The sequence below is a fragment of the Corvus cornix genome, chromosome 28, assembly GCF_000738735.6.
Source record: "Corvus cornix cornix isolate S_Up_H32 chromosome 28, ASM73873v5, whole genome shotgun sequence".
Classification (NCBI taxonomy): domain Eukaryota; kingdom Metazoa; phylum Chordata; class Aves; order Passeriformes; family Corvidae; genus Corvus; species Corvus cornix.
In genome coordinates this window covers 280,126-307,820 of record NC_046356.1, presented here as the reverse complement: position 1 = coordinate 307,820, position 27,695 = coordinate 280,126, and the positions used below count along the sequence as shown (strand labels likewise).

The 27,695-nt window shown below is 41.8% G+C and overlaps 2 protein-coding genes across 5 annotated transcripts in view; one reads left to right on the top strand and one right to left on the bottom strand.

Moving 5' to 3' along the window:
• Positions 1–5,115, bottom strand: LSM7 (LSM7 homolog, U6 small nuclear RNA and mRNA degradation associated). 3 transcript variants are annotated; one of them, XM_039566376.1, is made up of 4 exons: positions 5,015–5,114; positions 4,753–4,843; positions 3,453–3,524; positions 1–1,073 (listed from the first exon to the last, which is right to left on the bottom strand). In XM_039566376.1, exons 1-4 carry the CDS (start codon positions 5,054–5,056, stop codon positions 931–933), a joined length of 348 nt encoding a protein of 115 aa, XP_039422310.1. In that variant the 5' UTR covers positions 5,057–5,114; the 3' UTR covers positions 1–930. The 3 variants fall into 3 exon arrangements, with proteins under 3 accessions (XP_039422310.1, XP_039422308.1, XP_039422309.1); XM_039566374.1 differs by lacking the exon at positions 1–1,073 and adding an exon at positions 1,160–2,345 and having other exon boundaries at positions 5,015–5,115; XM_039566375.1 differs by lacking the exon at positions 1–1,073 and adding an exon at positions 1,160–2,327 and having other exon boundaries at positions 5,015–5,115.
• Positions 5,116–5,183: 68 nt separating this feature from the next.
• The window catches only part of SPPL2B (signal peptide peptidase like 2B), a 32,693-nt gene continuing 10,181 nt past the window's right edge, over positions 5,184–27,695 (top strand). Inside the window, exons 1-13 of one of the 2 annotated variants that reach the window (XM_039566373.1) lie at positions 5,184–5,275; positions 13,871–13,990; positions 16,118–16,300; positions 17,530–17,619; positions 17,976–18,115; positions 18,959–19,101; positions 19,933–20,029; positions 20,180–20,296; positions 21,786–21,867; positions 22,667–22,741; positions 22,876–22,938; positions 24,305–24,404; positions 25,369–25,446. In XM_039566373.1, coding sequence (XP_039422307.1) covers positions 5,219–5,275; positions 13,871–13,990; positions 16,118–16,300; positions 17,530–17,619; positions 17,976–18,115; positions 18,959–19,101; positions 19,933–20,029; positions 20,180–20,296; positions 21,786–21,867; positions 22,667–22,741; positions 22,876–22,938; positions 24,305–24,404; positions 25,369–25,446 — 1,345 coding nt within the window. In that variant the 5' untranslated portion in view covers positions 5,184–5,218. The remainder of the gene's footprint in view (positions 5,276–13,870; positions 13,991–16,117; positions 16,301–17,529; positions 17,620–17,975; positions 18,116–18,958; positions 19,102–19,932; positions 20,030–20,179; positions 20,297–21,785; positions 21,868–22,666; positions 22,742–22,875; positions 22,939–24,304; positions 24,405–25,368; positions 25,447–27,695) is intronic. The other variant, XM_039566372.1, reaches the window with a different exon arrangement.

Here is a 27,695-nt window from a genome sequence, read left to right as displayed (position 1 = left end):
TTTAGAAACAGATTATTTTGTCTTTATTCACTCAAAACTCCTCAAATCTTGCATTTTCTGCAGTATAAAAGAAATAAAAATGTTTACTTACAAATCAAGTTATAACAAGCAGAATCACAAGTGGATAGCTACAATATAAAAATATGCAGTATTTCCAGACACTGCCTACAAGTGAACAAACATTAGGATATTAAATATTCTTCCCCTAAAATTCCAAGTATCAAATAGATACCTCCATAAGGTTCAAGTCACTCAACCAAGATCAACCACAGGTTAGATCAGTGCTCCTGTAGAAAATGTGTGAGCCTGCTGATACACAGACTACAGCCCACCAGATCTGGAACAAGTGCTAGAAAAGACCTTCTTGGCTACATTCCTTGCAAAGGTGATGACACTACACAAGGAAGTAATTTTCCTGCACAAAAGAGACTGAACTCAACAGCAGAAGACTACAACATAATGTTTCCCCAGCTGAGTGCTGATATCTAAGAGGAAGAAAAACATGTTCTACTGTACTTAGGCTTTAGACTAATTCAGATTAAATACATTTTAATGTATTTAAAAATGGAAAAAAATATAACCAATACTCAGGGCATTCTTAACTAATTTTATGGGGTTGTTTCAAAACTCACAAGATCAAGGCTGTCTCAGACAATTCATGACAACATGTTCTCTCCTGTCAGCTCTAAACAACGTAGTTACACACTTATTTGGGGGTGGGAGGAAAACAAGAACGTACTTCTTACATTCCTCATCCTCTCATCATTTATGAAAGCCACAAAAATAAAAGTTGACTTTTTTTCCCACTATCAAATACACATTCAAACTCCCCCCTCCCCCCAAACCAGGAATTGTATGTATCTCATACACTGATAGTTCTCTCCAATGACTTGCAGCCCTGAAGTTTTCAGGGACAATCCAAAGAAAGCATTAGCCATCTTGCTGCTGAATGAAAGGGTTTGGAATAGCTTCCATTCCATCCTGTGGACAAATCAGAACCACAGAAGTCCCTCTGCAAACCACAAGTCCCAGCTGACGTGTGTCTTCTGTTAATTTGAATTGATCATCTGGATCTAAAAAGCAGAGATCCACGGTTAGAACGGGAAAGTAAGAAAAAGAAACCAAATTCCATCAACTGCAAAAGGCACAGACATGCATGTTCTTTCCTGGTATAACTGCTTTGTTTTATTGAACACATGGACTATACAGGTGATGCAGCAGTGACATCTGATGTTTTCAAGACCTTCCTGACAGTGAGCAATACAGAACTTTGTATGCAACAAAAAGCAGAACACGTTTATTAAAGAATTCAAAGGCCCTTTCATTCATCTAACCAGTAATATACATGCAAGTGATTAAAAAAAAAGCTCCTGATTCCATTTCAAATGTCATTACAGACAAACACTTGGGGATCAATGTCAATCAGAAAAAGACCCTGACCTGTAAATGCACTAGGGAAGAGAGCACCGGTCCGTTCCCAGACCAGGCCAAACAGGGCTGGATCGGGACAGACAAACACTTACGAATCAGCCAGTGCTATCTTCCATGAGATCGCTCTGTATTCAATAAAAATGAACACCACATTTTAAAACTACCTTTTAAAGAGAATTCAATGCTTCAGGTATTTCCTTTTAAGGAGGTAAGGGAATACTCTCCAAAAACACTGTCCTATCAAATGATACATTTTGTTTCAGAGAGGAGAAAGAGACACACTGCTTTATTCAAGCTTTAGAAGACAAGAGTGGCCAGTAAGATAACTAGAGAGGAGCTCAAGCAAGGACTACCAACAATGTTGTATCACAGGGAATGTGCTTAATCTAACTTCTGCTGTAGAATCATAGAATGGTTTGTATCGGAAAGGACCTTTAAAGGTCATCTAGTACAGCCCCCCAGCAATGAGCACAGACATCTTTAATTAGCCCCAGTTGCTCGGAGTCCCACCTTTGAATGCTCCCAAGGATGGGGCACATACTACTTCTCCAAGCAACTTGTCCCAGTGTTTTTATCATGATCATTATAAAAAAAACCCCTTCCTTATATCTAAATCAACCCTATTTCAGTTTAAACCCATTACCACTTGCCCTGCCACAACAGGGCCTGCTGAAGCATTCATCCCGTCATTTTCTTTTATGTCCCTTTAAAGTACTGAAAGACCACAATAACATCTCATAAGAGCCTTCTCCTCTCCAGGTGAACATCCCCAGCTCTCCCAGCCTGGCTCCAGCGGAGAGGGGCCCCAGCCCTTGAAGCATCTCCATGGCCTCCTCTGGATTCACTCCAGCAGCTCCACGTCTGTCTGATGTTGTTCCCCAGGACTGGAGGCAGCTCTGCAGGTGGGGTCTCACCTGAGGGAGGCAGAGGAGCAGAATCCCCTCCCTGGGATGAATCCCCCATCCCTGCTAGGCATGCAGCCCAGGATACAGCTGGCTTTGTGAGCTGCAAGCACATTGTCCAGCCTCTCATCCACCAGCATGTCCAAGTCGCAGCAGGGCTGCTCTCCATCTGTTCATCCCCCAGCCTGCATTTATACCAGGGATTGTTCCAAACCAGGAGTAGGACCTTGTACTTGGGTCTTGTTGAACCTCATGAGGTTCCTGTGGGCCCACTTCAAAAACTTGTCCAGGGTCCCCTGGACAGCCCTGTCCTTCAGGTGTGTCACCTGCAGACTGAAGGTGAACTTGATCCCATTGTCTGTGTCCCTGATGACCACTAAAAAGTACTGGTCCCCACAGAGATCCCTGAGGGACACCCCTTGTCACTGATGTTCATGATGACATTAAGCCATTGACTACTACCCTGTGGACCATCCAACCAATTCCACATTCACCAAACAGTCCACCCGTCAAATCCATCTCTTTTCAATTCAGAGAGAGGGATGTTGTGAGGGACTATATCAAAGGCTTTACAGAAGTACAGATAAAAGACATCTGTAATCCCTTTCCTTGTCCACTGATGGAGTCACTCCATCATAGAAGGCCACTGGGTTGGTCAGACAGGATTTTCCCTTGGTAAAGCTATGGTGGATGTCTCAATTCACCTCCCTGTCTTCCATATCCCTTAGCAGAGCTCCAAGGAAGATCTGTTCCATGATCCTCCCAAGCACAAGAGGTGAGGCTGACAGGACAGTAGTTCCCAGGCTCCTTTCTATCCTTTGGAAAAATGGGTTCAATGTTTCCCTCTTTACCATCATCTGACTGCCATCGCTTTTTAAATGTTTTAGAGTAGCTTGGGAACTACATCAGCCAATTCTCTCACGACGCTCGGATGCACCTTGTCAGGTCCCATAGACCTGCCACCCCATCTCTTTCTTTACAACATAGTTATCCCAAGCATACTGCAGTTTGGGTGATGTTAATCTGCAGTTTCTGCTTGTTCACTCACAGAGCTGTAAGATTTCTGTTAAGAAAACCACTCAGGGAGGGGAAGCTTTCCAAAGGCTGTATGTTACTTACCTCGCATATACTCAATGGTACCATCCAGCACAAGGTTCAGAAGAGGGTCAAATCCTTTCAAGACACCACTTGCTGTTGAAGACCACACAGAAAACAATGATTAGGACCAAAACAAGGTATACAGCAACATAAGACTGCATGAAAGGTACATTCCGTTCTCCAGCGCTGTTCCCTCCTTCAGGCAAGACCAAGCAAATGAGACCAGAGATACTAAAGAGTGTCCTCTTTCTCAACGGCAAGTACACAAAAGCTGGTCTACATTGTGCTAATTAAAACTTACAGACTTTTCAATCAATTCTTCAAAATGTTCTTCAAGACACTGACATTTCTGCTTTCAGCCAATTTCAAGGGCATTTTAATAATCTTTCTGCATAACAAATCAGTACAAGTCATGCAAAGAAAAAAAAAAAAAGCAACCCCAAAACAGAATACATATCCTAAATGAAATGTTATGGTTAAAAATTAAGCAAGACCATATTTTAAGTTTTTTCCTCAGAAACACCATCTTCCAGCTGCCCTCCTGGCACATCATCTCTTTAGCTTAAGCACTGCATCACGGGAAGGCACTACAGATAAACCAGCACTTCGTCCTAATGCAGAACATGATTCCACAAGACTAGTCACTAAATATATCACGAAATTACACAGAGCGACTTCCCAGTTTGAAAAACACACTTATCAGTAAGGAGTGCAGGAGTCCAAGTAACTGCCAAACTCTCATAAGCTTTAGGTCCCAGTGGAGGTTTATAATGCAGCACATGGTTAAGCCAGACAAACAAGTGCCGGCGGGTGGCACCAACCGCATTGGGATGTATCTTCCCAGCTGGGAAGGGACGGAGATGGAAAGGCATGGTGGCATATATTGCACCATGAACTCCGGGCATGCTTAGCATGTCAAGAGATGAAAGGCACGACAGTTGTATTAATTGTTACATCCATAAATGTTTCTTTGTTGCTTTAAGTGCACCCTTGCAATGCAAAAAAAAAAAAAAAAAACAACAACAACAACAAAAAAAACCAACAACCCAGCCAAAATAAGGCCCTTCAAGACAACTAATAAAAGAAGAAATGCATAGATGAGCCATAAAGATAAAAGTGCACCCAGGAGATTAATGGAAAAGTAAACGAGAAAAGCTTCACACCGGTAACTGCAACCACTAGTAAGTAACAGCACCCGCTACTCCTCGCCTTCCCTTGAAGGGAAGCAGCGTGAGCAGGAAGGCAAAGCCGACAGGCGCCGGCTGAGGGAAAACGCCGAAAAGCAGAAGAGATTCGTGCTGCAGCCACGCGCCGGGCTCACCTTCCCGCCCGCCCTGGAACTTCACCCGGATGGTCTTGTCGATGTACTTGGAGAGGTCCAAGATGCTCTCCTTCTTCTTCTTCTCCTTATCCTACGGCAGAGCACAGACGGCCCAGTTAAAGCGCGCTCTCCGCGGGGACACAGCCCCGGAGCACTCCTGCGGGATCCCGCAGCGGCGGGACGGGGGCGCGGGTGCGGGTACGGAACCGGCTCCGGGGGGCCCAGCGCGCAGCCACAGAGCCCAAGCCACCCCACTCCTCACCGCCATCTTCCCCGCGCCGCCGCCGCCGCCGCCGCTCGCCATTTCATTCGGCGCCGCCAGAAGTGACGTCGCGCCCCGGCGGAGCCCGTTGGCGGCTCGGGGCGGCGGGGCGGGACGTCCGGGGCGGGCTCTGGGTACCCGGTACGGAAGGGTCCGGCCCGGCCCAGGTCGGAACAAAGCGGCGGCGGCGCGGCGGGGCCCGGCATGGCGGCGCGGCCGGCCCGGCTCCGCCTCTGGCTGCTCCTGCATCTGCTGCCGCAGGTCAGTGTCTGTGCCGGGCTGCGCGGGCGCCCTGGCTGAGGGCGGAGAGCGGCCCCGGGTGTAGCCGGGCCCGGGCGGGCTGTGCGGTGAGTCCGTGCCCGCAGCCGCCTCCCGCGGGCGGGAGCGGTCCGGGTGCCCGGAGGTGCTGCAGCCGCCGGGGGGGCCCGCAGCGGGCCGTGGCCGGGCCGTGGCCGCAGGAAGGCAGCGGAACGCATCGGGCTGCCGGCCCTGCCCTCCCGGCAGTGTTGATATATCTGTGGGTTTGGGGCTTTTTGGGACTTTTTTCTTCTTTCCATAGTAAACAGCGTTTTCGTCGTAGTTCTTAAAACCTCGGGTCCCCGTGGGCCCAGCCCAGCATCCTCGCCAGGCAGCCCCGAGGAGGGGAGCACAGCCGAGCCCCCGGGTCCCATCCCCGCAGGGACGACTCTGGGCTTATCTCGACTGACAGACTCCCTATGAGGAAGGATTCAGCAGAAAAGAAGGGATTTCTGCTGACCCTGACCCTGTAGTCTGTCTTGAGTCTTGTACTGTCGTTACTAAAATATTAATTAGTTTTGTGGGATACGTTTCTAAGGGTGTGATGAACTAGGCATGTAATCCTGATACAGGGGAGAGTGGATTTCTGGCAATTGCATTGCATGGTACATAGCTTTTGCATTTAAAGTTCGGTGTTTTGTGTTCTGAAAATTTTGAAATGTCATTTAAACTTCTTGACTGTTTATTAGGTAATTTGCAGCTATGTCTTCTTGAATATTATTGATGGAACATCTTAACGTGGTGCTCTAAGTTTTCCTTCTTCTCCATCTGTCTCCTTACTGATTCCTTGACAATAATTTTTAGTTACAGAGTGGTCTGGTTGCCAGCTAAGTTCTTTATTTCTGCGTCATCCCCTTTTTTCATCCATCATCTTTTTCTGCATTGTCTCTTCATTATGCCCTTGCATGCCCTGTGCATTTTGTCATCTCCACTGATGCTTCACAGGGGACTGGTAAGCCCCACAAATTAATAAGATGCAAGAACAAGTCAAAGACTGGCATAGAGTCAGTTTGATCCATCAGTTTGGAGAAGGTGAGCACATGTCAGTGCAGAAGGACAGCAGGTGAGATAGTCCACTGGTGGGTACTTGGAGGTCTTGCCTCCAGCTCCATGCACTGCAGCACATTCCTGTCTGTAAGCGTTTGGTATATTTGTGTGGTGGAAGTGTTAATGTGCTTGAGTAAGCTTGGGCAGACTGGCCAGGATGCTGAAACAGTCCTGCTGCTGCAGTTAAAGATGGATGTGCTCTGTGCTGCCAATATGTTTCTGTTAGCCAAGCTGGCTTTTTAAAAATCTGCTTGAATACCTTGTATTGTGTATTACTTCCGCATCTCTTGTGCTTGCACTTGTTGGGGTGATTTTGGGTAGTACACCCTCCTTAGTGGGAGGCAGAGAGGAGTGCTCTGCTGCACTTGTCGTGTTGTGGTACCCCCATGACTGATGGCTGGAGTTACTCTGGGGGGCAGAGCTGACAGCTGTTGTCAGGAGCTGCTGTGTGCCTTTGCTGTGCACCAGCTGTACTCATTATCAATGCCTTACTCTTGCCTTAGTGGTCATGAGCATATACCTTTGTCTCCCTCCTTGAAACAGGATAATAGAAATTTTTTGTTTGTTTGTTTTCCCTGGAGCAAGAGGAGGTAGTGTCCACATTTGCTTCTATGTTCTGATTTAGGGAGAAGGATCAGCTTGGCTACTGATGCATGGCTCTTCCAAATCTGGGTCCTCATCTGGGAACACTTAAAGAGGGGTGAGATCTTACAGATCCAAGTACAATCTGCACTCAGATCTTGCTTTGGTATTTGAGTTCTCACATTTCATTTAACTTCCCTGGCATTGTTACCTCTCAGTTGTCCTGTAACAGCAGCAGATACACATGAGCCCTTGGCTAGTGACGAACATAGTAACGTGATCTGCAGTGAGTGCGTTGCATCTAGCTTGTCTTCACTATAGCAGCTTTCAGCAGAATATATTGAAGTGATGGGTTTGTGCTTTAAATCAGGGCTCATACTCTATGGTATGGGTCCAAAGAATTGAAAAGACTGTCTGAAATTCTGCATTAAGGTTGTGGCTGACAATTTATTCTCCTAGAATTACTGCATATGAGTATGTAGCTCTCTGCACTGCACAGTGTTTGTTGAAGGAGTGTTTTATTTGTGTGCAGCTTTGCTGCCTGCTGTTGCTGGTCTCCAGATGGATCAGTGCAGTTAATGGGAAAGAATGACTCCAGCTCCTGGGAACTCTCACATGGTACCTACTGTAAGAGTAGGATAGCTCATTCGTTCCTTCTTCAAAGAACACAGCTCCCAGTGTCTGTGAAATCCCTCTGAGATTTGGGTGACCAGGTCAGTTAGTAGAGCTACTGAAAGTGGAAAAGGTGTATGGGACATCCAGGTGAGTGTGGGGCCAGAGGCAGGGAGGAGCAAACAAGGCAGACATTAGGTTGGCTCAGTCACACATAGTGAAGTTTCTTGATATATGGGTGAGCTGAATTCTTCATCTCCACCTTCTTCCATCATTTAACTTACAAGTCCCAGTGCTTGCCTCTGAACTACATTAATTCACCTAAATAAACTTGCACAGCAAAAAAACTGGGGAGTACTCTGCTCTTTTATGCATTAATCTGTGGAAGGCCCTGATGACATTCAGAGCCAACAAGTATGCCCTTCTAATATCACAAACATTAGATTAGCTCATTTGCCTGTTAAACTCTGCCCTCAGATTTTACATTTCTGTTGTGTGAAAACCTTTTCCAGTTTTGCAGCTTTATAGAAAACACTTCCTTTTGTGTTAATTATACATTATTGTGTGCTTTTTAAGCCATAGGATCAGTAAGAAGCAAGTATTATAATACACCTTATTGTCACAGCAGCTGTTGTTTTTCTGTGTTTGAAAAAGGCTGGACTCGATACCCAAACACTTGGAAAAGAGCCTTTGGGGTTGTAGGAACATTGTATAGGATCTGCACAGGAAAGGACATTTTCTCCTGGCTTAATCTAGGATATGAAGTGGTCTCTAGGATTTAAGAATTATCATAAATGTTGCCACCATGCCAGTGCATCAGCAGCATTGCTTTGAACTTTTGTTGTCTCATACCTACTGACATGAATAAAAGCAAAACTGGAAGCATCAAAGTGGATAAGAACAAACTTCTTGTGGCTGTTAACAGATTTCAGAACTATGCTTTGATTCTAAGTGATAATAACTTTGTAAAAATGTCTGTTAATCCACATTATCCACAGATTATATTCTCCACAGTTTCTAAAACTCTGTGTTCCCTCTTCTGCTTTTAGCCCTGCTCATATTGCCTTTAATTCATTCCTCTCATACTTAATTTTTATTTGGCTTTTGGCACACAAATACACATAGCTTCTAAAATGTTTTGAGCACTTCACATTAGGAACCTTTTACTCCCTTAATATTTCTTTGAAGAACATCCATTAAATAGCTCAGAAAGCAAAATTGTGTGTAACTGTCTCCTGGGTGCCTTTTAGAAATTATTCCTGAGTTCCAGTAATGGTTATCTCCACGGAAATGTAGCAACACACCCTGTACTTACTCTCGTTTTAAAAATGTGTGCCAAATATCTTATAGATGTAAAACTTTTAACTGTACAGCTTGATTGTTTCCCAAATGCATAAACCTGTTCAATTATGGGAGTTAGCTCCTGCAAAACAGCCTGAAGATTTTGGAGAGAGTTGTACATGTAATACTCTAAACTAAGATACTCCATGTTTGGTTTGCTTATCTAAGCCCAGTCAAACCATGTACAATAAGCAGGGAACATTCTTTTGTTCTTGGCTTTTGTGTGTGACTGTATTTGCATCTCTGTTGCTTCTTACTCTTGGAAGTCAAATTCAAGGTAATAAGTACGGGTTACTCTTCTAAATTACTTGCTTCTGTTGAAAGTAGTTTAGGTGCTATGGTTGGATGCCTGAGATATGAGTTAACAAGTCCACTATGGCAGGGAGTTGGAGTTCTTGTTTCCTCACAGCATATGAACAATAGTGTCTCCCTTTCTCCACAGATATCTTGGAAATTTGCACTGTGCTCAAGTGGCTTTAATCTGCACTGAGCTGATCAGTGTGGCCTCCCGTATCAACATGCTTCAGGACAAATGTCATTGGTTCTAGAGGATTTAGTTAACACTAATGTTATAAAAAAGGGAAAAAGTTGCTGCATGAGTTAACAAAGACCATTTATATGCAGAAGAGCGAAATATAAAGATCTCTACCTCCTATATATTTTTACAATGATGTTTCTTTACTGCTTTGCTGGCATCTTGCAGCAGAATGCCATCATTGCTTCTGAGCACACTGTGTGTGTTAAAGAGCAATTTTACAGTGCGAGTGGTGAAACATGGGCGCAGGTTGTCCAGAGAGGTGATGGGTGCCCCGTCCCTGAAAGCGTTCCAGGCCAGGTTGCACAGGGTTTGGTCTACTTGAAGGTTTCCCAGCCCATTGCCAGGGGTTTGGACAAGGTGACCTTTAAAGGTCCCTTCCAACCCAGGCCATTCTGTGATTCTTAAAAGTGTTCCAAAAAACATATTTTTACCATGAGTGTCTCCTAGGGGTGCATGGTAACTTCTGTGTAGTAGGGTTTGAAATAAAGAGGGAGAAATAAGAGTGATGGATTCTTTTAATGGATTTTTGAACAAGCATGTTAAGATATGACATTGTTGCTGACTCCAGTCATCTTTAGCATCTTGTTCCTCAGCTGCTGCATGAAGAAACAGATGTGTAAGGTGTATTTTTAAGAGTGTAACTGCATAATTATCAAATCATTGGTGTGTTTAGGTTATGAATGTTAAACTAGATGTTGACAAATTAGTCTGTCACAACTTCCTAATTAGTAGCAGCAGTGGTTAGGGATATGACGTTGTATTTCTCTCCAGAACAAAGTTTCATCAGTTCTGGTAGGCACAAAGTGATTTCCTTGGGGAAAGCTAAATCAGAGCAATAGAGCAATTAAACATGTCTTCAGTCAATGACTTCCGTTCTGTTGGAGTGCTGGACAGGAGAAAGAGAGAAGGAGGAATGGAAAGGAAGGAGTTGAGTGTGTGGATAGAGAAGAGTATGACACAAAGGGGGATGGTAGAAACATGGCGGGGTGCGGGACTTCTTTGTTTGGTTTGAGGGGATTTTGGTTGGTTGGTTTTGGTCTTTTTCAACTTGCTGCTGGTTGTGAACTGATGGTCTATCCTCGTCCTGTGTCCTGGGGTCACTGATGAATGACAGTGTTCCACCAGAAACCAAATGTGTGACTAGTTCAGATGAGAACCAGATCAATTATTGTACATGTTTTGGATATTGTATGTACGTTTTTAAACAAACTTCCAAGTGCTAAGTGCTAGTAAGGATTGGGGAGTGTCCTCAATAAAATGGAGAAACTTCCCATTACAATAGCAAACAAATGCTCTGGGAACACAAAAATGATAATAGGTAGAATCCAGTTACATTAACAATGTTTGTATTCCTAAGGACTGGATTTCCAAATCACTGGGCTGAAATAGTATTTTGAGACAGCTACATTTAATATGTGGTCAATTTTTTCCTGCCTATCTAATAGCTTGTATGAAGCTAAAATACAGATATGCTTTGCATTTGCTCTCAGCATCATCCTTTTATAATCTGTTACCAGACAGCACTACTTGAACATTGAAGTTGCTCTGTAAGAGCACTGTGAGGCTCCAAAGCAGCAACTGAAGATCAGCAAGACTCTCTTTCAAAAAGAAGCATTGATCTGGATTCATATAATTGAATTACATTTAAAAAGTTAGGTTTTGGCCTGCTTTCTTAGCCTTTTTTTTTTAATCTTAATGTATTTTTATCTGAAGCATTAAAATCTTTTTGCAGCAGCTGGTCAGATCATAATCTGAAATTGAATTCTTAATGTGTTGAGGTTCAAACCTGACCAGATGGTCACAGAATGCATATGGAGCAGACTTTGCACTGAGGTGCTGATGTTCAGTATTTTGTATAAAGGAAAGACTTCTTAACTTAGACTTTTTCAATGAGTGGAGATGGTGCCTGACAGTCCTCCCAGGACACAGCCTGCAATCCCAGTGTTGCTGCCCTGAGGAGCACAGAAGTGTCCTGCAGAACTTGATGGCTCGTTGTTAAAGCGATGCTCTGTGTGCCTTCTCGTTCAGCGAGGACAAGAGCCTCTTGTCAGAGAGAGAAGCATTGCGAGCATTGCCACTTAGAAATGGCCAGGAGGATTTATTTCAGAGTCCTTAGAACAGTAAGAACAGACCCCATTGTGTTTCTTCAACCATTTCCAAGATCAGGCAGGATTTACAATTATTTTGTCTCAGTTAATATGAGAATGAAGTCACCACTAATTAAAGAAAACCACCACTAGTGGTAGGGAAGTTGCACGTGCTTCCACTGTTAGTTTGTCTTCCTACTTCCTGGTTCCCTGGTTAAACATCTACTAGGACTTGGGATACAAGCAGACAACTGTACTTTATTTTGCAGGTTATGTACATGCATACATCCATACGTATATATATAGTCTTGTAGGTGATTTTGGTTCAGCTTTTTGGGTGGAAGATGAGGAATATACCTAGTACTCACAAAATTGTGTCACTGTATGCAGGGAAGGGAAGGAGTAGACATTTAAAAGAACAGAGCTCATCATGAAGAATAAGATTTGTGAAAATGTCTGTGTTAAGGAAGCATAAGGAAGCACAAGTACCTACTTGTGATGACAGTCACCCTATGCGAGCCCCCAGATCTTTCAGTTTTGCTGAGAAATGGCCTGGTACAATCTGACATAACCAAAATAACAAGGAAATTACTGTGTTTGCTGTGTGGTTTTTTTGCAGGGATGAGAAGCTGAAAATATTTGTGTTAAAATCAGCGCATCTTGCAGTTAGATGTAGTGTGAGCAGTTCACTGAACAAGCAGGTTACATACTGTGTACCACAACTGACATGTCTAAAACTGGTAGATTTGCTACATGTTACTGCATGTTACTATGTTTATTTTTGCTGTAGTCCTTGTTCTCTTTCTCCATGTTACTGCAGGATCTGGGTTCTGTTATCTCAGTTTCCAGGAGTTCTTCAGGAGAATTCTAACATGTACATGATGCAAACAATAGCTAATCTCCTTATAAAAATGAACATGACATTCTGTGGGTATGGAATATCTCTGTTAATCATCTGCCTGGTTGTGACCCCTTCCAACCTCCTGAGCATCTATTCACTGGGTGAGCAGAGTGAGAAACAGAGAAGGCCTTGACACTCTGCACACTGTTCAGCAGTAGCTAAAACATTAGTTTGTTGTCAGCATTGTTTTGGGCACAAATCTAAAACACTGCACCATACCAGCTGCAATGAAGAAAATTAACTCCATCCCAGCCAGACCCAGGACAGGCCTTTAATTATAAATCTTAGATTTGTAATCTTCACTATGTATATTGCTGCAGATGTTGGAGTTTTGACAACAGTAATGACTGGTCATTGAAGCAGTGATGAGTAAATGCAGTAGGTAGACTTGGGAGTCAACATGCGCTACCTAGGACAGAAGAAGAGCTGCTGCTGCTGTGGGGTCTTGCCACATCTTCAGCAAAGGTATCCAGGGTTGAGTTTTGGAGTGATGTGAATCTAGATTTGATCGTTATTTCAGGCTGTACTTTCAGGAGTTGGTGTCTTATTCACAGAATCATGGAATGATTTGACTGGGAAGGGACCTTAGAGATCATTTAGTTCCAGCCCATGACATGGGGTGGGCTAGGCCAGGCTGTTCAAAGCCCCATCCAGCCTGGCCTTGAACACTTCCAGGCATCCAGGGGCAGTCCACTGCTCTGGTCAACCTGTGCCAGGGCCTCACCACCCTCACAACCAAGAAGAATTCCTTCCCAATCTCCCATCCGGCCCTGCCCTCTGGCACTGGGAAGCCATTCCCTGGCTCCTGGCCCTCCATGCCTTGTCCCCAGTCCCTCTGCAGCTCTCCTGGAGCCCCTTTAGGCCCTGCAAGGGGCTCGGAGCTCTCCCTGGAGCCTTCTCCTCTCCAGGTGAGCACCCCCAGCTCTCCCAGCCTGGCTCCAGAGCAGAGGGGCTCCAGCTCTCAGAGCATCTCTGTGGCCTCCCCTGGAGTGGCTCCAGCAGCTCCCCGTGCTCCTGATGTTGGGAGCCCCAGAGCTGAACAAGTACTCAAAGTCTCATATCTGCATAGTTCTGCATTAGTCCAGCTTCTTTCCCTTGCTCTGGTTATATACATATGTACACCAGTCTAGTCTGTGTTGTTTGAGGTTTACTTTTTGGTTTTTTTGGGTTTTTTTTCTTTTCTTTAAACACATCCAGTGTGGTTTCATTTGATTCTTTTACCAGTTGTGGTGTAGGAGGGAATCTGCCTAATGTATCTGAAGTCTTTCTTTGAAGCATGATGGAAATAATAACAAATTCCACTGTACTCCCTGCACAGATATAGAAACTTTGTAGACTCTCTTGTTTTTCTTTAAAAATACAAAGCAGGCCAGTCAACAGCAAGTTACTCTCATCACTTCTGATATTTTATGTAACCTAAAATTCTTGTGAAATGTTTGTTACATTTTCAGGTTTACTGTGAGTATGGGATGGTACATGTCCTTTCAGAGAAGGGGAGCAGCAAAGGAAAAGACTACTGTATTCTCTTCAACTCTCAGTGGGCCCATTTGCCACATGATCTGGGTAAAGCTGTAAGTACCTAGCTAACCAATGACAAAAGAATGTATAAAAATGCCTTTGTTACAAGGAAACTTCTAATTTCTTACTTAGATTAGTAGAATTTGAAGCAACTGCTTTGTTTGCTCTGCTTAGAAAATATTTTATCTGTTAAGATCACTCTAGGCAGTGCTAGGATGGCAATATTAATTTTCAGACATTGTGCAGAGGTAATGACTGTTGCTGGTTCAAAACAAAAATCTTCCTTTTCAGTGATGTGATCAATGAAATTAAAATGGCACATACCTGGGCTTGCAAAGGAGTTTTTGTACATCAGCACAATACAAGAAGATACCACATGGCTTTTCTTAATATGCTGAACTGTGGCCTTTAGTGTTTTCTCAGTGTCATGTGTAAGATTAAGTAGTCATAAACTGTGTCAAGCTTTTGCTGCGTTATCTAAAGGTGTATGAGCTGAAAATTGAGTAAACTCTCCACTCTTTTCTGTGAGAAAAAGTTACTGTCACTGAATGATGAAATCAGCAAATGCACTTTGAATGAGCTACTAATAGGGGAAGATGTAGTTGACTGATACTTGGTTTATTTTATTCAGCCAGTTGAGTGCCCCACAGAATTAACAGAGTTCCTTACCAATGTATGGGCAAGTCTCAGTTACTTCTGGTGGGTTTATCACAGCTGTAGATTAGTCCCTAGATTCATCAATAGTTGCCTCTGCCTTGTATAGACTCAGCTGATAAACTCTTGCACTTGCCCTGACTGTGTAATGTGAATCAGCACATGCATGACTGACTGCAGTATTTATGAGAGTTGGGGACTGTACTGTAGACATCTTGTTTAAATCAGTCTCATAAAAATTCACTAGAGTCATATCTCAGTTCTGCAGGAGCCAATATAGTCTGGAATAGCTTGCACAGACACTTGGGTAGTGTATGCTGTATCCCTTGCCTATCCCTGTCTCCTTCCTTGGTTCTTTCCTGCTTTTCCCTTCTTTCACATTCTCGCTCCTCCTCCTTCAGCACTCCAGCAGTACGGTTCATTAACTGAGGGATGCAGTACAGCACTCTGAGCTCGCTCTGCATTTGTGTTGTGCTCTGATAGAGGGATAAGCTTACCTGAAACCTGGACAACCAGGAAGCGTGGGTGGGAGCATTTCACTGTCACTAGAGGTCAGGTTGGAGACAGCAGTTTTTTGAATAAGGTTGAAGCTACTGACAGCCTGACACTTCCCTTTCCCTCCTAAAACAGTAGAGTCTGTTACACAGGTATGGTATATCGTGTACCTGTGGATTTCTAATACAAACTGTTCCGTGTGTCATTTTTTCAGGTTAAAACTTTACTTTGACTCTTCTCAAACCTAACAGCTCACCTCAGCAGGGGCTGAGACTTGCTTCTCTTAGCACAGCTTGGTTGTTTGGTAGATAATTGCAGTTTTCAGGTAACTTGCAAATAGAACTGGGCAAAGATACTGGTGGTTGTTTAGATATTGCAAGGAACAATTCGTGCCAGTGTTATTTCTAAGACCTTGAAGTGTCTTTGGGATGTTCCTGTTGAAACACACCAGATTAGATGTCTTTGGGTCTGAGGAGAGCCAAAACTAAGGAATTTGGGCTTGCAACATCTCTGGATCGCAAGTGGTGAGAGAAGTAGCTTAGAATCCAGTATTCAAGTACTTGGGATGCAGAATCTCAGCTCACTTGACACAGTAGGTTTCAACATGGAAGTTTATTGCCTATGCTTTTGTACTTTTCCCCAGCCTGTGTTTTGGTTTCTAGTTGTTCATACCCTCCATCATCCCAGCCTGCCACTCTGCCACCCCAAAAAAGATAAAACTTTGCTGTACTCCTTCCACATCCTGGCTGTGTGCATCAAAACAGCAATGATGTTGAAGAAAATAAATGCAAGTGGAGGTTGTATCCCAAATTTTATTACCAGCAGAATTCTGTACAATAAGGTGAAGCAAGGCAGGACCCTACATAATAGAGAAGGCATCACTGTTTCAGCTTTCGTGTTGCTCTGAGAATACTCTACCACTCCAGTACTGGAAAGTTTTAAATCACTCTTTTGAGACTCTGGCTTCTGCTCTTGACTTCTTCTATCATTTTATGTTATATATATGTATTTAACTAATTTCTTTTTTTCAGTCACTCTTGCAACTGCAGGATCAGACAGCATCTGTTTTGTGTTCTCCTTCTGACGTACCTGATGGAGGATTTAATAATCAAATCCCCATGGTGATGCGAGGAAATTGCACCTTCTATGAGAAAGTGAGGCTTGCTCAGATAAATGGGGCTCGTGGGCTGCTGATTGTTAGTAGAGAGAGACTGGTAAGTTGCTTTTTATCTTTCTGTGCTGCTGATACTCCTCTGATGCCAGATACTGTCTTGTCTTTGAGTGCCGGGGTGACGTTATGAAGCCGCTTTATTCCTTGCCCCCCCTCTCAGTGCCCGAGGACGCTGTGCCTTTAGGCTGCACCCAGGGCCGGAGCCACGGGCCGAGTGCAGGGTGGTTCAACGGGGGCCCAAGGGCTCGGGGGGTCTGGGCACGGCTGCTTTTCTGGGTTTCCTGTGTGTTCCAGCTAGCTGGGAAAACGTTCTGTTGGGGTTTTTTTCTTGTTCTTTTTTCCCTTTCCTTCCCCTTGCCTCAGTGCCTCCCTTCCCTCCTCGCCGGTCCGGGCAGCCTGCGGGGGCGGCCCCGGCTGCTCCGAGCCCTCGTGTCTCTTCCCTCTCCAGGAATTTGCTGTATTTTGAGGGGCTTTTTTATCCTGTTCTACCCTGGGGTTTTGTTCATATGTTAAGAAACTGTTTGGTTTGTTTTGCCCACTTTCACTCCTTGTGACCCATTTGTCTTATTGACCAGGAAAAGGGGAGGAACACTCATTCCGGAGTGTTTCCTCCTGAAGTTTTGTCTCAAAAATGGAGACGCTTCGGTGCACATTGCTAGTATTTGATGCTCCTCTTTAAAAGAGTGCGTGTGTGTTCCTGCATGTACATACATTGCATGGTTATGTGTGGATCCGAAGGAAGAATGAATGAAACAAGAGGCACTCATTTAAGTAGGGAGAGTCTGCACAGAGCTCATGTGACACTCAAGTTAAGGGCTCAGAATTACCCTTATTCCAAATGAAATACTAGAGTCAAAGGATGAGGTTGGTTTGTGACTCCATCATACTACCACACTGAATCTAGTGCTCTAGATTCAGCTGGAGCATCAATGGCATGTATTTTGTAAAATTTGTAGTTTTGAAAATAAAATCAGTAGGTTTGAGTCCTGGTAAATACTAGAGGCACACATCAGTCATAAAACTGTGACCCTAATAAGCAAAAGATACTGCTTGAAATTTGGTTGCTGCATTTTACTGTTACAGTCTTACATTACTTTTGTTTTACTGGGAACAGGCATGTATTTTGACTTCTGTGTGTTTGCTGTCATTAAGTTCCCTTCTAGGATATTTTTCAAATTAGCAGGAACAGAACTTGCACCTTTAACCCTTTCGAAGGAGTAGAAGTATTTGCAGAAATAAATATATTCTTACGTGGTCTGAACTGTCTTTCAGGTTCCTCCTGGAGGTAATAGGAGTCAGTATGAAGAGATTGATATTCCTGTGGCTCTGCTTAGCTATACTGATATGTTAGATATTGGCAAGGTAAACTTGATACTAAAGCTCTCATTTATATTATCACATGTAAATGAGTCACTGCTCAACAGTATTAAGTCCACCTTAAGAGCTTTGAATATGTAGAGTGTACTCATGAAGATTGCGTTATTGTGTTTTGGGAAAAGAAAATCAAATCTCTTGGGAGGTTATATCTCATCTTTGGAATAAAATCAAAATACAGCCTGGTGCTGGGAATTAATGTTACTAATAGAAGAACCAGTAGATGGCTCTTAAGTGTTTATAATAAAGCCTGATTCTGAGGTTGCTTAGTGAAAATTAAATAAGTGAACCTTTGCTAAGGTGGCTTTTTGGATGTCCTTCATAACTTTAATTTACCTCCACAGAGTTTTGGCAGCTCAGTGAAAGGAGCAATGTACGCACCAAATGAGCCTGTGCTGGACTACAACATGGTGATTATTTTTGTCATGGCTGTGGGGACTGTTGCAATTGGAGGCTACTGGGCAGGAAGCAGAGATGTGAAAAAGTGAGTAATTGAATGGAGTATAGCAGTTTTCCTGTATTTTTCACAGAAAAAAAAGTAGATGGTGTTTATGTAAGGATCACCTGGCAGCTCTGCTAGTGAGGTTAGGAGACTGTAGCCAGAACGGAAAAATGCTGATGTGATGTTTGAAAGGCCCTGAGCCTTGCATTGGTTTGGTCACTGTAGGAAATCATTAGAGTATAAATAGCATGTAGAGCATTTTAGTATTTTGCCATGTCAAAAGACAAAACATTTGAAAAGCTCAGAAGGAAAATTATTAAGAAATAGGCTTCCTGTTTGGGCTTTTGCAAAAATTCACCACAAAAATACTTCGTAAAAAAAATAACAAAATTTGCTTTTACTGGTATAGGGCGAACCAAATTGATTGGATGGCTAACATACACTGTGTTTGTTATCAATTTTTCAATGAAATTTTATGATTACTTTTTGCCAGCAACTGGGGTTGGGAGAAGGAGGTCATTGTGCCACACTTACTTCTAGCATTTATTTTGTATACACAACCTGATTTAGGAATTTCTTCTGAAGCCAGCAAATTATTCTGTGTCAGCAAATTATTCTAGTTTTCAGGATTCAGTTGAGTTTTTAGTAAATGAAATAGTGCTCTAGATAAGTTAATGCAGCAGTTACTGGTTTATGCATTGTGTTATAGCTGATGTTCATGCATCCATGGAAGATGCGGTGTTCCACTGACTTGAGTGGGAATCAAAGCAGGCCTTGGTGTTGTGACATGTTTTCAACCCCTTGTGTTTTTCCCTGAAGATTCAGTCTCCTTGTGTATCTTGTTGCAGAAGGAATGAACTGATGGTAGCCATGTTACTCTTTCAGGAGGTACATGAAGCACAAGCGTGATGATGGAGCAGAGAAACACGATGATGAGACAGTGGATGTGACTCCCATAATGATCTGTGTGTTTGTAGTGATGTGCTGCTCAATGCTCGTCCTCCTTTATTTCTTCTATGACCACTTAGGTACTCTTAAGGTTGTATTTATATTAATACATCTTCAATATCACAAGGCTGCCATCATTTAAAGAACATTTTATTTTGAAAATAATAATCAAACATCTCTCTTCTGTCATGTGTCTTCATCACAATATGATTTAAAATACTGTAAGAAAGCTCACTGAGTAGATTTCTAATCCTTCTTTTGTGAGGTTGGTTGTAAAGCTTCTTGCAAACATTAAAGCTTGTTAAGTAGATACAGACTTAGTATCTTCCACTTTTTATTTTTGTTAAAGGTGTTCTCAGACCTATTCTTTCTATTATTGTTCAATTTGAAGTCAAGATCAAGGATCAATTTTTTTATCTTTATAAAGATGATAATTTTCTATTGATCACTCATCAGGTTGACAAAAGACGTGAGAGCCTAATGCACTGGAACTTCCATCTTCACATTTCTGAGGAAGTAGTGAAACATACATCCCATCTCTATTAATTCATTTTGCTACTTAGTGATTTTAATGTTCCCTTATAATGCTCCTGTATACTCAAAAAGAGAAGATAAATGCTTCACCATAGGTTGCCTTTGAAGCTTATGACTTACTTTAAGAAGATTAGGATAGGCGTTTTGATTTGTTGAAGTAGGTATTGCATAAAGTACGCCTGATTAAAGGAACTAGAATTAGATACTTAAAGAGCATGAATCTAATCAATCATTTGAAGTCTCTGAATTGCACTGTTGAAATGTAAGCCTTATTTCTCATTTAGTCTTATTGGCTGTCTGTTCTTTATTCAGCCAGGATACAAAAAAAAGCATCTCTTGCCTTATCCTACTTGGACTTAATACTTTTTTTCCCTCAGTCTATGTTATAATAGGAATATTCTGCCTGGCTGCCTCGATTGGTCTTTACAGTTGTCTGTCTCCCTTTGTAAGAAGATTCCCCTTGGGAAAGTGTAGGTATGTGGCAACTTTCAAAATTTTAATTGGGAAACTTAGGTTTTTATACTGTTGGGTAGGAGTGGGGTTTAAAAAGTGGCTTCATGCTTCAAAATGTGATAAAGGAAGAAGGTATCTACATAGACAAGCTTTGGTGTGGTTTTTTTTCAGAATCCCAGACAACACCTTGCCTTACTTTCACAAGCGTCCCCAGGTCCGGATGTTGCTCTTGGCAGTATTTTGTATCTCTGTCAGCGTAGTCTGGGGAATCTTCAGAAATGAAGATCAGTAAGTGTACATTTTAGTTTCTGTGCTAAAAACTGTAATATGCTTTATAGTGTAAGTAACTGACATCCATAGAAGTCTACATGTATCCAGAATTTAGGAATGATGGGGAAAAAAGTAGAGACACACAGAAATTCATAGTTCTTCCTTATGTACTTCATCTTTTTCTTGTTCATTTAAATTACAGAAAACTGTCTCTTGTTAAGCTTGAATTTCTCTGAGTCCCAGTCAGTATTCTGATCTCTTTGATTTAAGACAGCTTTTCAGAAGTGATATGGAAAGTTGGACACAAGTTGTCTAACTTACTTCTTCATGAGAATAAGAACTGGTAAGATTGTCAGATCTTTAGTTTCTCTCAACTCTCATGTATGAGTCAGTAATTCTCTACGCCCAGTGTTGCTGTGGTACCTAATTGTAGCATGTTCTTACCACTTTTGTTAGAGGTGGATCTTTCATGGAGTGTTGTGTTTTGGCTTTTGTTTGGGGTTTTTTACCTCTTACCTCACTCCCAGATACTTCAATTTCCCCATGTGTACAGGATGTGTTCATCTTCTTAGTTCCTCTATCAGGGGCTCAGTATTGGAACTGAAATGCTGGCTTGTGTTTCTGATGATGATACCAGAGATGTCTGACTTGTGCTTTGAATGCGTGTTACTGCTTTTGTGGGGTCTGTGTTCCGTGTGGATCATTCAATGACAGAACTCAAATCCAGGAATCAACTCTGAAACACCTTTTAGAGAGATAAGTGTCAGACTGAGTAGTACAGAATATAATACAGTATGGAGATGTTCCAATCTGCAATATGTAGGACTAGGAAATCCATTTTCTGCCTCAGAGCTGGAGTGAGCCTGAGTGTCTCCTGCACAAAGCTCCACCAGCAACTGCACACGTATTGTTCCCACAGCATCATCTCTCATTGCACCTAGACCCTAGCAATTTTTGGGAAACCTTAGTGTTGTTTGTCTCAGATCCTACTTCTCTTTGACCCTAGCAGTTGAGAGTAAAGCAAAGAGCACTTCTATACTCCACTTGCAAAACACAACTGAAAAACAGGCCCAGCTGTAAATTTGCCTCAGCACACGAGGGTGCACACCTATATGCAGGACAGAGGACCCCAGCACTTGCTATTTTGGTATCCACTGACCTCATTCAGCCAGTTTTCAGTCTACCTCACTGCTCATTCAGCTTGTAGTTCGTCAGGTTCTCTGTGAGGATTTTGTGGAAGATTGTCAGTGGAAAGCCTTACTGAAGTCTAGATAGACACTATTGCACTGTTCTTCCCTCATCTCCCAGGCACTTCTTTGTGCAAGGTTATCAGGTTGATGAAGAACAACTTCCAATTTGCAAATTCATGCTGACAACAATGTCAATTTCAAGCAAGTACTTTGAATAAAGGGGTTTTTTTTTGTCCCAAGCAGGTCCTTAGTGAGGACAAGGCTTGGTCTCCTTTTCCTGCTGTTTCCTGCAAAAATGTTACTCTCCTCTTTTTAAGGTGGGCCTGGGTTCTGCAAGATGCTTTAGGAATTGCTTTCTGTCTTTACATGTTGAAAACAATTCGCCTGCCTACATTTAAGGTATGAAAGTTAAACAGGTGTAAAGAGAAGATGTTTGCATGTATGTGTTTGAACAGAGGAGTCATAATAGAGTATATTGCCTTGGAAATGCACTTCTATTCATATGTAGTGTGGAAAAAAGGGATGCAATGAATATAATGTAGACCAATAAACGTCATGTGATTGTTCTGTAGGTTCTGTAGAGTGTTGACTAGTAAATCACACACCAGCCATTTATTTATGGGTTTGATGTTCGGGTTTTTTTGATAGGGGTTTTTTGTTTGTTTTTGTTTTGATTGGTTTGGGTTTGTTTGTTTAAAATTGACATACAACTAATGCATCAGTCTAATGTTTTTTTCAAATCTTTCTGAACTCAGTCAGTATCCTAAGACAAAAATCTGTATTAGTCATTTAGTTGCCCCTTAAGCAGCTCTTCAAACTCCTGTTTCAAATTATCTTCACTTATAAGTTTGTATAGACTGACAGGATATGGGTGTATAGTGTTTCAGGCTATGCCTGGCATCCTCCAGTGCAGAGCTTCTTCGTATTTCTCAGCAAACTGAATTCGCACCATTTCCAGATTTTACATGATAAAGAATTTTGGGCACTAACATGTAACTTGGTGTTTAATAATTACTTTCTTTTATATGATGAATGCAAGACCCTATTCCTCGATCTGAAATATTTAGGAATTAGGAAAAATACATGGATGGCTTGTTTTAGTCTTTATTAGATTTTTCTTTCACCTTCTAATTACTGATTCTTTGCTGTTTGCTAATGCATAGTGTGTAAATACCAAATATCTTGTCTCTTCCTTCAGGGTTGTACCCTACTCCTCCTGGTTCTTTTTGTGTATGATGTATTCTTTGTATTTATCACACCTTTTCTAACAAAGGTAAGTAAAGTGATTCTCTATTGCCTTCTGCCCACAGAACAAAGTGTAATGACTTGTTTCTCTGTGTGTTCCTAAATGATCCCAGAGCTGCTGAGTGAAGTGTTAATTTACAATTTTCCTGGTTTTTTCTTTAGACTGGGGAGAGTATAATGGTGGAGGTGGCTGCAGGCCCATCTGATTCTGCCACTCATGAAAAGGTACTGCATGTAGTCTGAAAATCTGGCACTAACTTTCAACCATAACAATTTTAACTTCTCTAAAATTCAAGACCTCAAAGCTGAAATAGAGATGCCAGTCTGAAAAGAACTTAATGTGGGAATAAGTGCTCCTGAATGTTTATTCTGGAGGGGCAAAGCAGGCTTGTAGTGGTTCATCACACCAGCTTTGGTTTTCCTTTATCTTTTTTTGAGAGGGTTTCAATATAAGAAAGCTGCTTAGCTCAGCTTCACAAAAACATGACCACATCTGTGAATATTAACTTACAGCTAATTAAACATAAGCATCTTTTCCTAAAGAGATAAAACATATAATCAGTCTGTCTCTTCCTTCTCCTTCCCTTCTATGATATTTGCTTTATGAAAAGCTGAGGCTGTAGTTAAAGGAGAGAAACACAAATGGGAGACAGAAGAAAACAGAAGTCAGTGTTCAGTGGGTTTGCACCGTTGGACAGCAGCCAATTGCATGAACACCTTACAAGATGTGGCTGACTCAGGGAGGAAAGTATGTGAGATGTAGGAGACAGATACAGTGAGCAAAACAAAAAAACTAATCTGTAGGAAAACCTGGTTTTGTTAATTTAAGGAATAATTCGATCTATTTCAGTAATGAATGTAATAGTGTCACGTGGGAAAATAGCAAAGAAAATCGTTGTTTGTAGGACATGGATCAATCCATACAGTCCGTACTAATTTCTTTGACTTCTTTTGTTTTTCTCTCCTGTACCCCTTTAATACCCCTTTGGATTCAACTTTATGCACAGAATGAATTGTATAAAACAGTAATGAAAGTATAAGTAGATAAAATTATTTTGGCAGTAATATAAGAAAAGAAAAAAGAAAATAAAGTTTCTTTAATGTACTATAATAAAGAGAGTACAGGTTTGCGATGGACTGTGGCATACTGTGCCTCAACATTGCAAATTGTGTAATAAATAGGAACACTAGGGGCAGGGAAGAGTCTTTAAAGTGATTTGAAAAATGACTTTTTAAAATTACTCATGTCTTGCTCTTTTGAAACTTTTATTACACCCAGGTGAATGAACTGTATAAATTGTTATTTCTTATGCACGTAGCAGCTTACCTAAATTTCTTACATACTGCAGTTAAAGCAGAGTTGATACCTGATTGTATGTGAGCACTTTGAAATTCACATAGTATTTAGAAAGTATTTCATCGCTCCCATCTTAAATGCATTCTGTTAGTTATCAGTAATATTGTATGTAATTAATGTATAAAAAGATACATTTTCTGTATTTGAAGCCTTCAGTTTGAGTGCAACAGGAACAAATTCTGGTAGGTAGTGTCACTATGCTTTTCATCAGACATGTGTCTCTCTCATTCCAAGCTCCCAATGGTCCTGAAGGTTCCACGACTGAATTCCTCACCATTGGCTCTGTGTGACAGGCCTTTTTCTCTCCTAGGATTTGGAGACATTTTAGTTCCAGGTATTGTTTAGCATGTTAACAATTTTACTTGTTTCATTGTCATATTAGTTTATTCCTCTTGTATTTCTGCTTCAAGTGGTAGGTTTGATTGGACTACTATAAACATGATAAATTTTTAAGTATAGGGGTTTTTTGTGCACTATTCACCTTTTCAACAAGAAAAATGCATGTTAATCTTACGGTGCAGTTTCACATGCAGTGATGTCAAGAAATGTAGAGAAATTGCAGGAGTTGATTTAGCAACTGATTCTATACTATAAAGCATCTTTAATAGTGTGGTGATAGAGGAAATTATTTGTCCATTTGCACATGGTTTAAGTACAGATGCCTAACCACTCAAAACTTCCTGATTTTGTTAGTCACACTACATCCAGTATGTCTATCACACCTTCTCTCAAATTTGATTTTAGATAGTATGTAGAAGTATCCCTGGCATCACTGCAGGTGAAATATTATGCACCTTCTGGCTTTCAGATTTCTTCGGAGAAATCATTTGTTTTACTTTCTTGTATTTTGGGAAATATGAACCCTGTCATCCCCATTAGTGTCCCCTCCTCCCCCAGTCTTGCAACAAGCATAGTCATTAACCATAAAATTATACTGTCTTCAATAGCAGCTTGAAGGGCTGAACTTACTCTTGCTCTTGTTGTGAACACTGTATTTTCAAAAATGTTTAGTAGGGATGGGATGACATTTTTATCTGTGATCTGCATGTTTGTAGCTTTTTATTTTACTTTTGGAGTGCTTCTGATATATAGGGCTTGTGCCATCAGATAACTGGTTTGTAAGTTGTGCAGCCTCCTGGATGTGTTGTCATGGTGTTTAAACACAGGGTGCCAAGGGAGTTTTGGGGGGTGGGGGAAGAAAAATTCTTGAAAGTTCCAGCTGGTTTGATGGTTTTGTTTTTATGATGTAGTGCATGAGTAGGTTGAAAGCATATTGTAACTGTTCTTTCCTTTCCTAGGCTTACTGGTAGCCTATTGCCATAGGTTTGATATTCAGGTGCAGTCATCCAGAGTCTATTTTGTAGCCTGCACGATAGGTACGTACCACAGTGCCACCTGAACACAAGACCTACGGGAGTGGCTCCCTCTAAAAGTGTGTCATCAGTCTTACATGGCATAGTTTGGGGTTTTTATCCTGTTCCTCCTTTTATTATTGAACAGAAATATTTAGCAAAGTGCTTTCAAGGCTAGATCTTCCATCACCAAACTAGCTGATGTTGGTTTTCTGAGCTGTCTTGTCTGCCTGACGTAAGGGGAGCTCCTTGTTGCCATGGCTGCCAAGGGTCTCACTCTTGTAGTTACACTATCTTTACATGTGCTCAGCTACTCATTCTGGTTTCTTGATTCATGAAGCTTTGAATTTATTGTGCATGAGAATTCAGGTTCAGGGATATCATCCTTTGACTTTGTTCTTAACTTCTTATGTAGTCTGAAAATCCATGACCTATGATGCAGGGAATTTTATTACGATGACTGTAACACCTCTAGATAAGTCTTCTTCTTTAGTTTGTAAAATCTACAGAGTTACATGCCATGAACTTAAATACTGCTGAGGAATAGGATCTGACAGATTCCTGTTGTCTTCTTACAATGTACTCCTGCTAGCAAAGATTTCCAATGCTTGCAGTAAATTTCATGAGAAATTTTCATGATCAACTTCTTTAGAAATTCTTTTGAAAAAATACATAGGTTCATGGACGCTTCTAGCAGGGGTAGAGAGATGCTTTTATTTCAATGTTCCAAATCATTTTCTCTCATATGTACTTAAACAAAATTGTTGTCTTATCTGGTACTTTCAAAATGTGTTTGCAGAAGTAGGAAAACGTTGTGTTGATAAAGAGTCAGCAGTGTGCTTTTGCAGCACAGAGAATGAGCCACATACAGGGCTGAGTTAGCAAGATGGAGTCAGCAGTTATGAGAGGAGTGATTATTCCTCTCAATTTGTCACTTAAGACTGAGTCTTAACCTGGATCCCTGGTGCCAGACAGACATTGACATACTGGAGTAAATCTGGTGGAGACCATCAGGATGGCAGAGGGCTGGCGTACAGGGTTGTAAAAGAAGAGAAGGCAAAGAGGAGATTCTGTTGCTGTCCACAGCTACCTAATGGGAGACTGCAGAGAGGACAGAGAGACTTTTCTTACAGGTGTGCACATAAGATGTGAGGCAATGGACTTAAATCACAATAAGAAACAATAAGAAATATTTTAACTAGATATAAGGAACTCTCAGTAATAACAGAATATGTCCCTCCAAAAAATATTTTCAAGAACTGTAAAGAGTTACTTATTATTCTAATCACAGCCCTCTGAGATCATCAAGTCCAGCTGTTAACCCAGCACTGCCAAGCCCACAACTAACCATGTCCCCAGATGCCACATCCACACATCTTTTAAATCCCTGCAGGAATAGGGACTCCAGCATTGCTCTGGGCAGCTGTGCCAGGACTGGAAAACCCTTTTGGGGAGGAAGCTCTGCCTGGTATCCAGTCTAAACCTCCCCTGGCAGAACTTGAGGCCATTTCCTCTTGTCCTGTCCCTTGTTCCCTGGGAGCCCACCTGGCTCCACCCTCCTGTCAGGGAGTTGTGGAGAGCAAGAAGGTCCCCCCAGAGCCTCCTTTTCTCCAGGCTGAGCCCCCCCAGCTCCCTCAGCTACTTCTCTCAGCCTTGTGCTCCAGCACTTTCCCCAGCTCTGTTCCCTTCTCTGGACACACTCCAGCCCCTCAATGCCTTTCTTCACCTTCTGAAGAAAAATCAGTTGGATTAACTTCATTGTCGTGAAAATGTAATTGAAAATAATTATATTATGAATCCAAGCTGCTTCTGTTCTACTAAATAAATTTTTCCACATTTATGTAGAAATAGAAAATAATAAAAACATATAACCTAGAGCAGGCTGGCTTTTTTTTTTTTTTTTGAGCTGTGTGGCAGGATAGTAAGAAACAGCCAAAGCCAACCCAAACAAGAAGCACATTATAATGGTCAAAATATTTGTCTGTATCTGCTGAATTCATAAATATAATATGAGGCACAATATTTCATATATTTATTTTGCTTAAGGTAATTATTTAATTGCACAGTATGGACTAGGCCAATCACACTACTTTCACATGTTATTATCAATAGAAAAACTGTAGTATTCCAAGTTTACATGACGTAAATAATGCTTCTCTCTAAACAGGACTGAAAAGCTTCTGGAGATGTTTTACATACTACTTGAAAAATGTTCCAATGAGAATGTTCCTTTAGCTAATTATTTAGTTGTGCTTGAGCAAAGCTGTATCTGA

Excerpts from the sequence above, each read along its gene's own strand:
- LSM7 (XM_039566374.1), bottom strand. The coding sequence starts at position 5,056 with ATGGCGAGCGGCGGCGGCGGCGGCGGCGCGGGGAAGATGGCG. Across the intron at positions 3,525-4,752 it reads GTTCCAGGGCGGGCGGGAAG|CAAGTGGTGTCTTGAAAGGA; the intron begins GTGAGCCCGGCG and ends GGTCTTCAACAG. Across the intron at positions 2,346-3,452 it reads TACCATTGAGTATATGCGAG|GTGAGACCCCACCTGCAGAG; the intron begins GTAAGTAACATA and ends TGCCTCCCTCAG.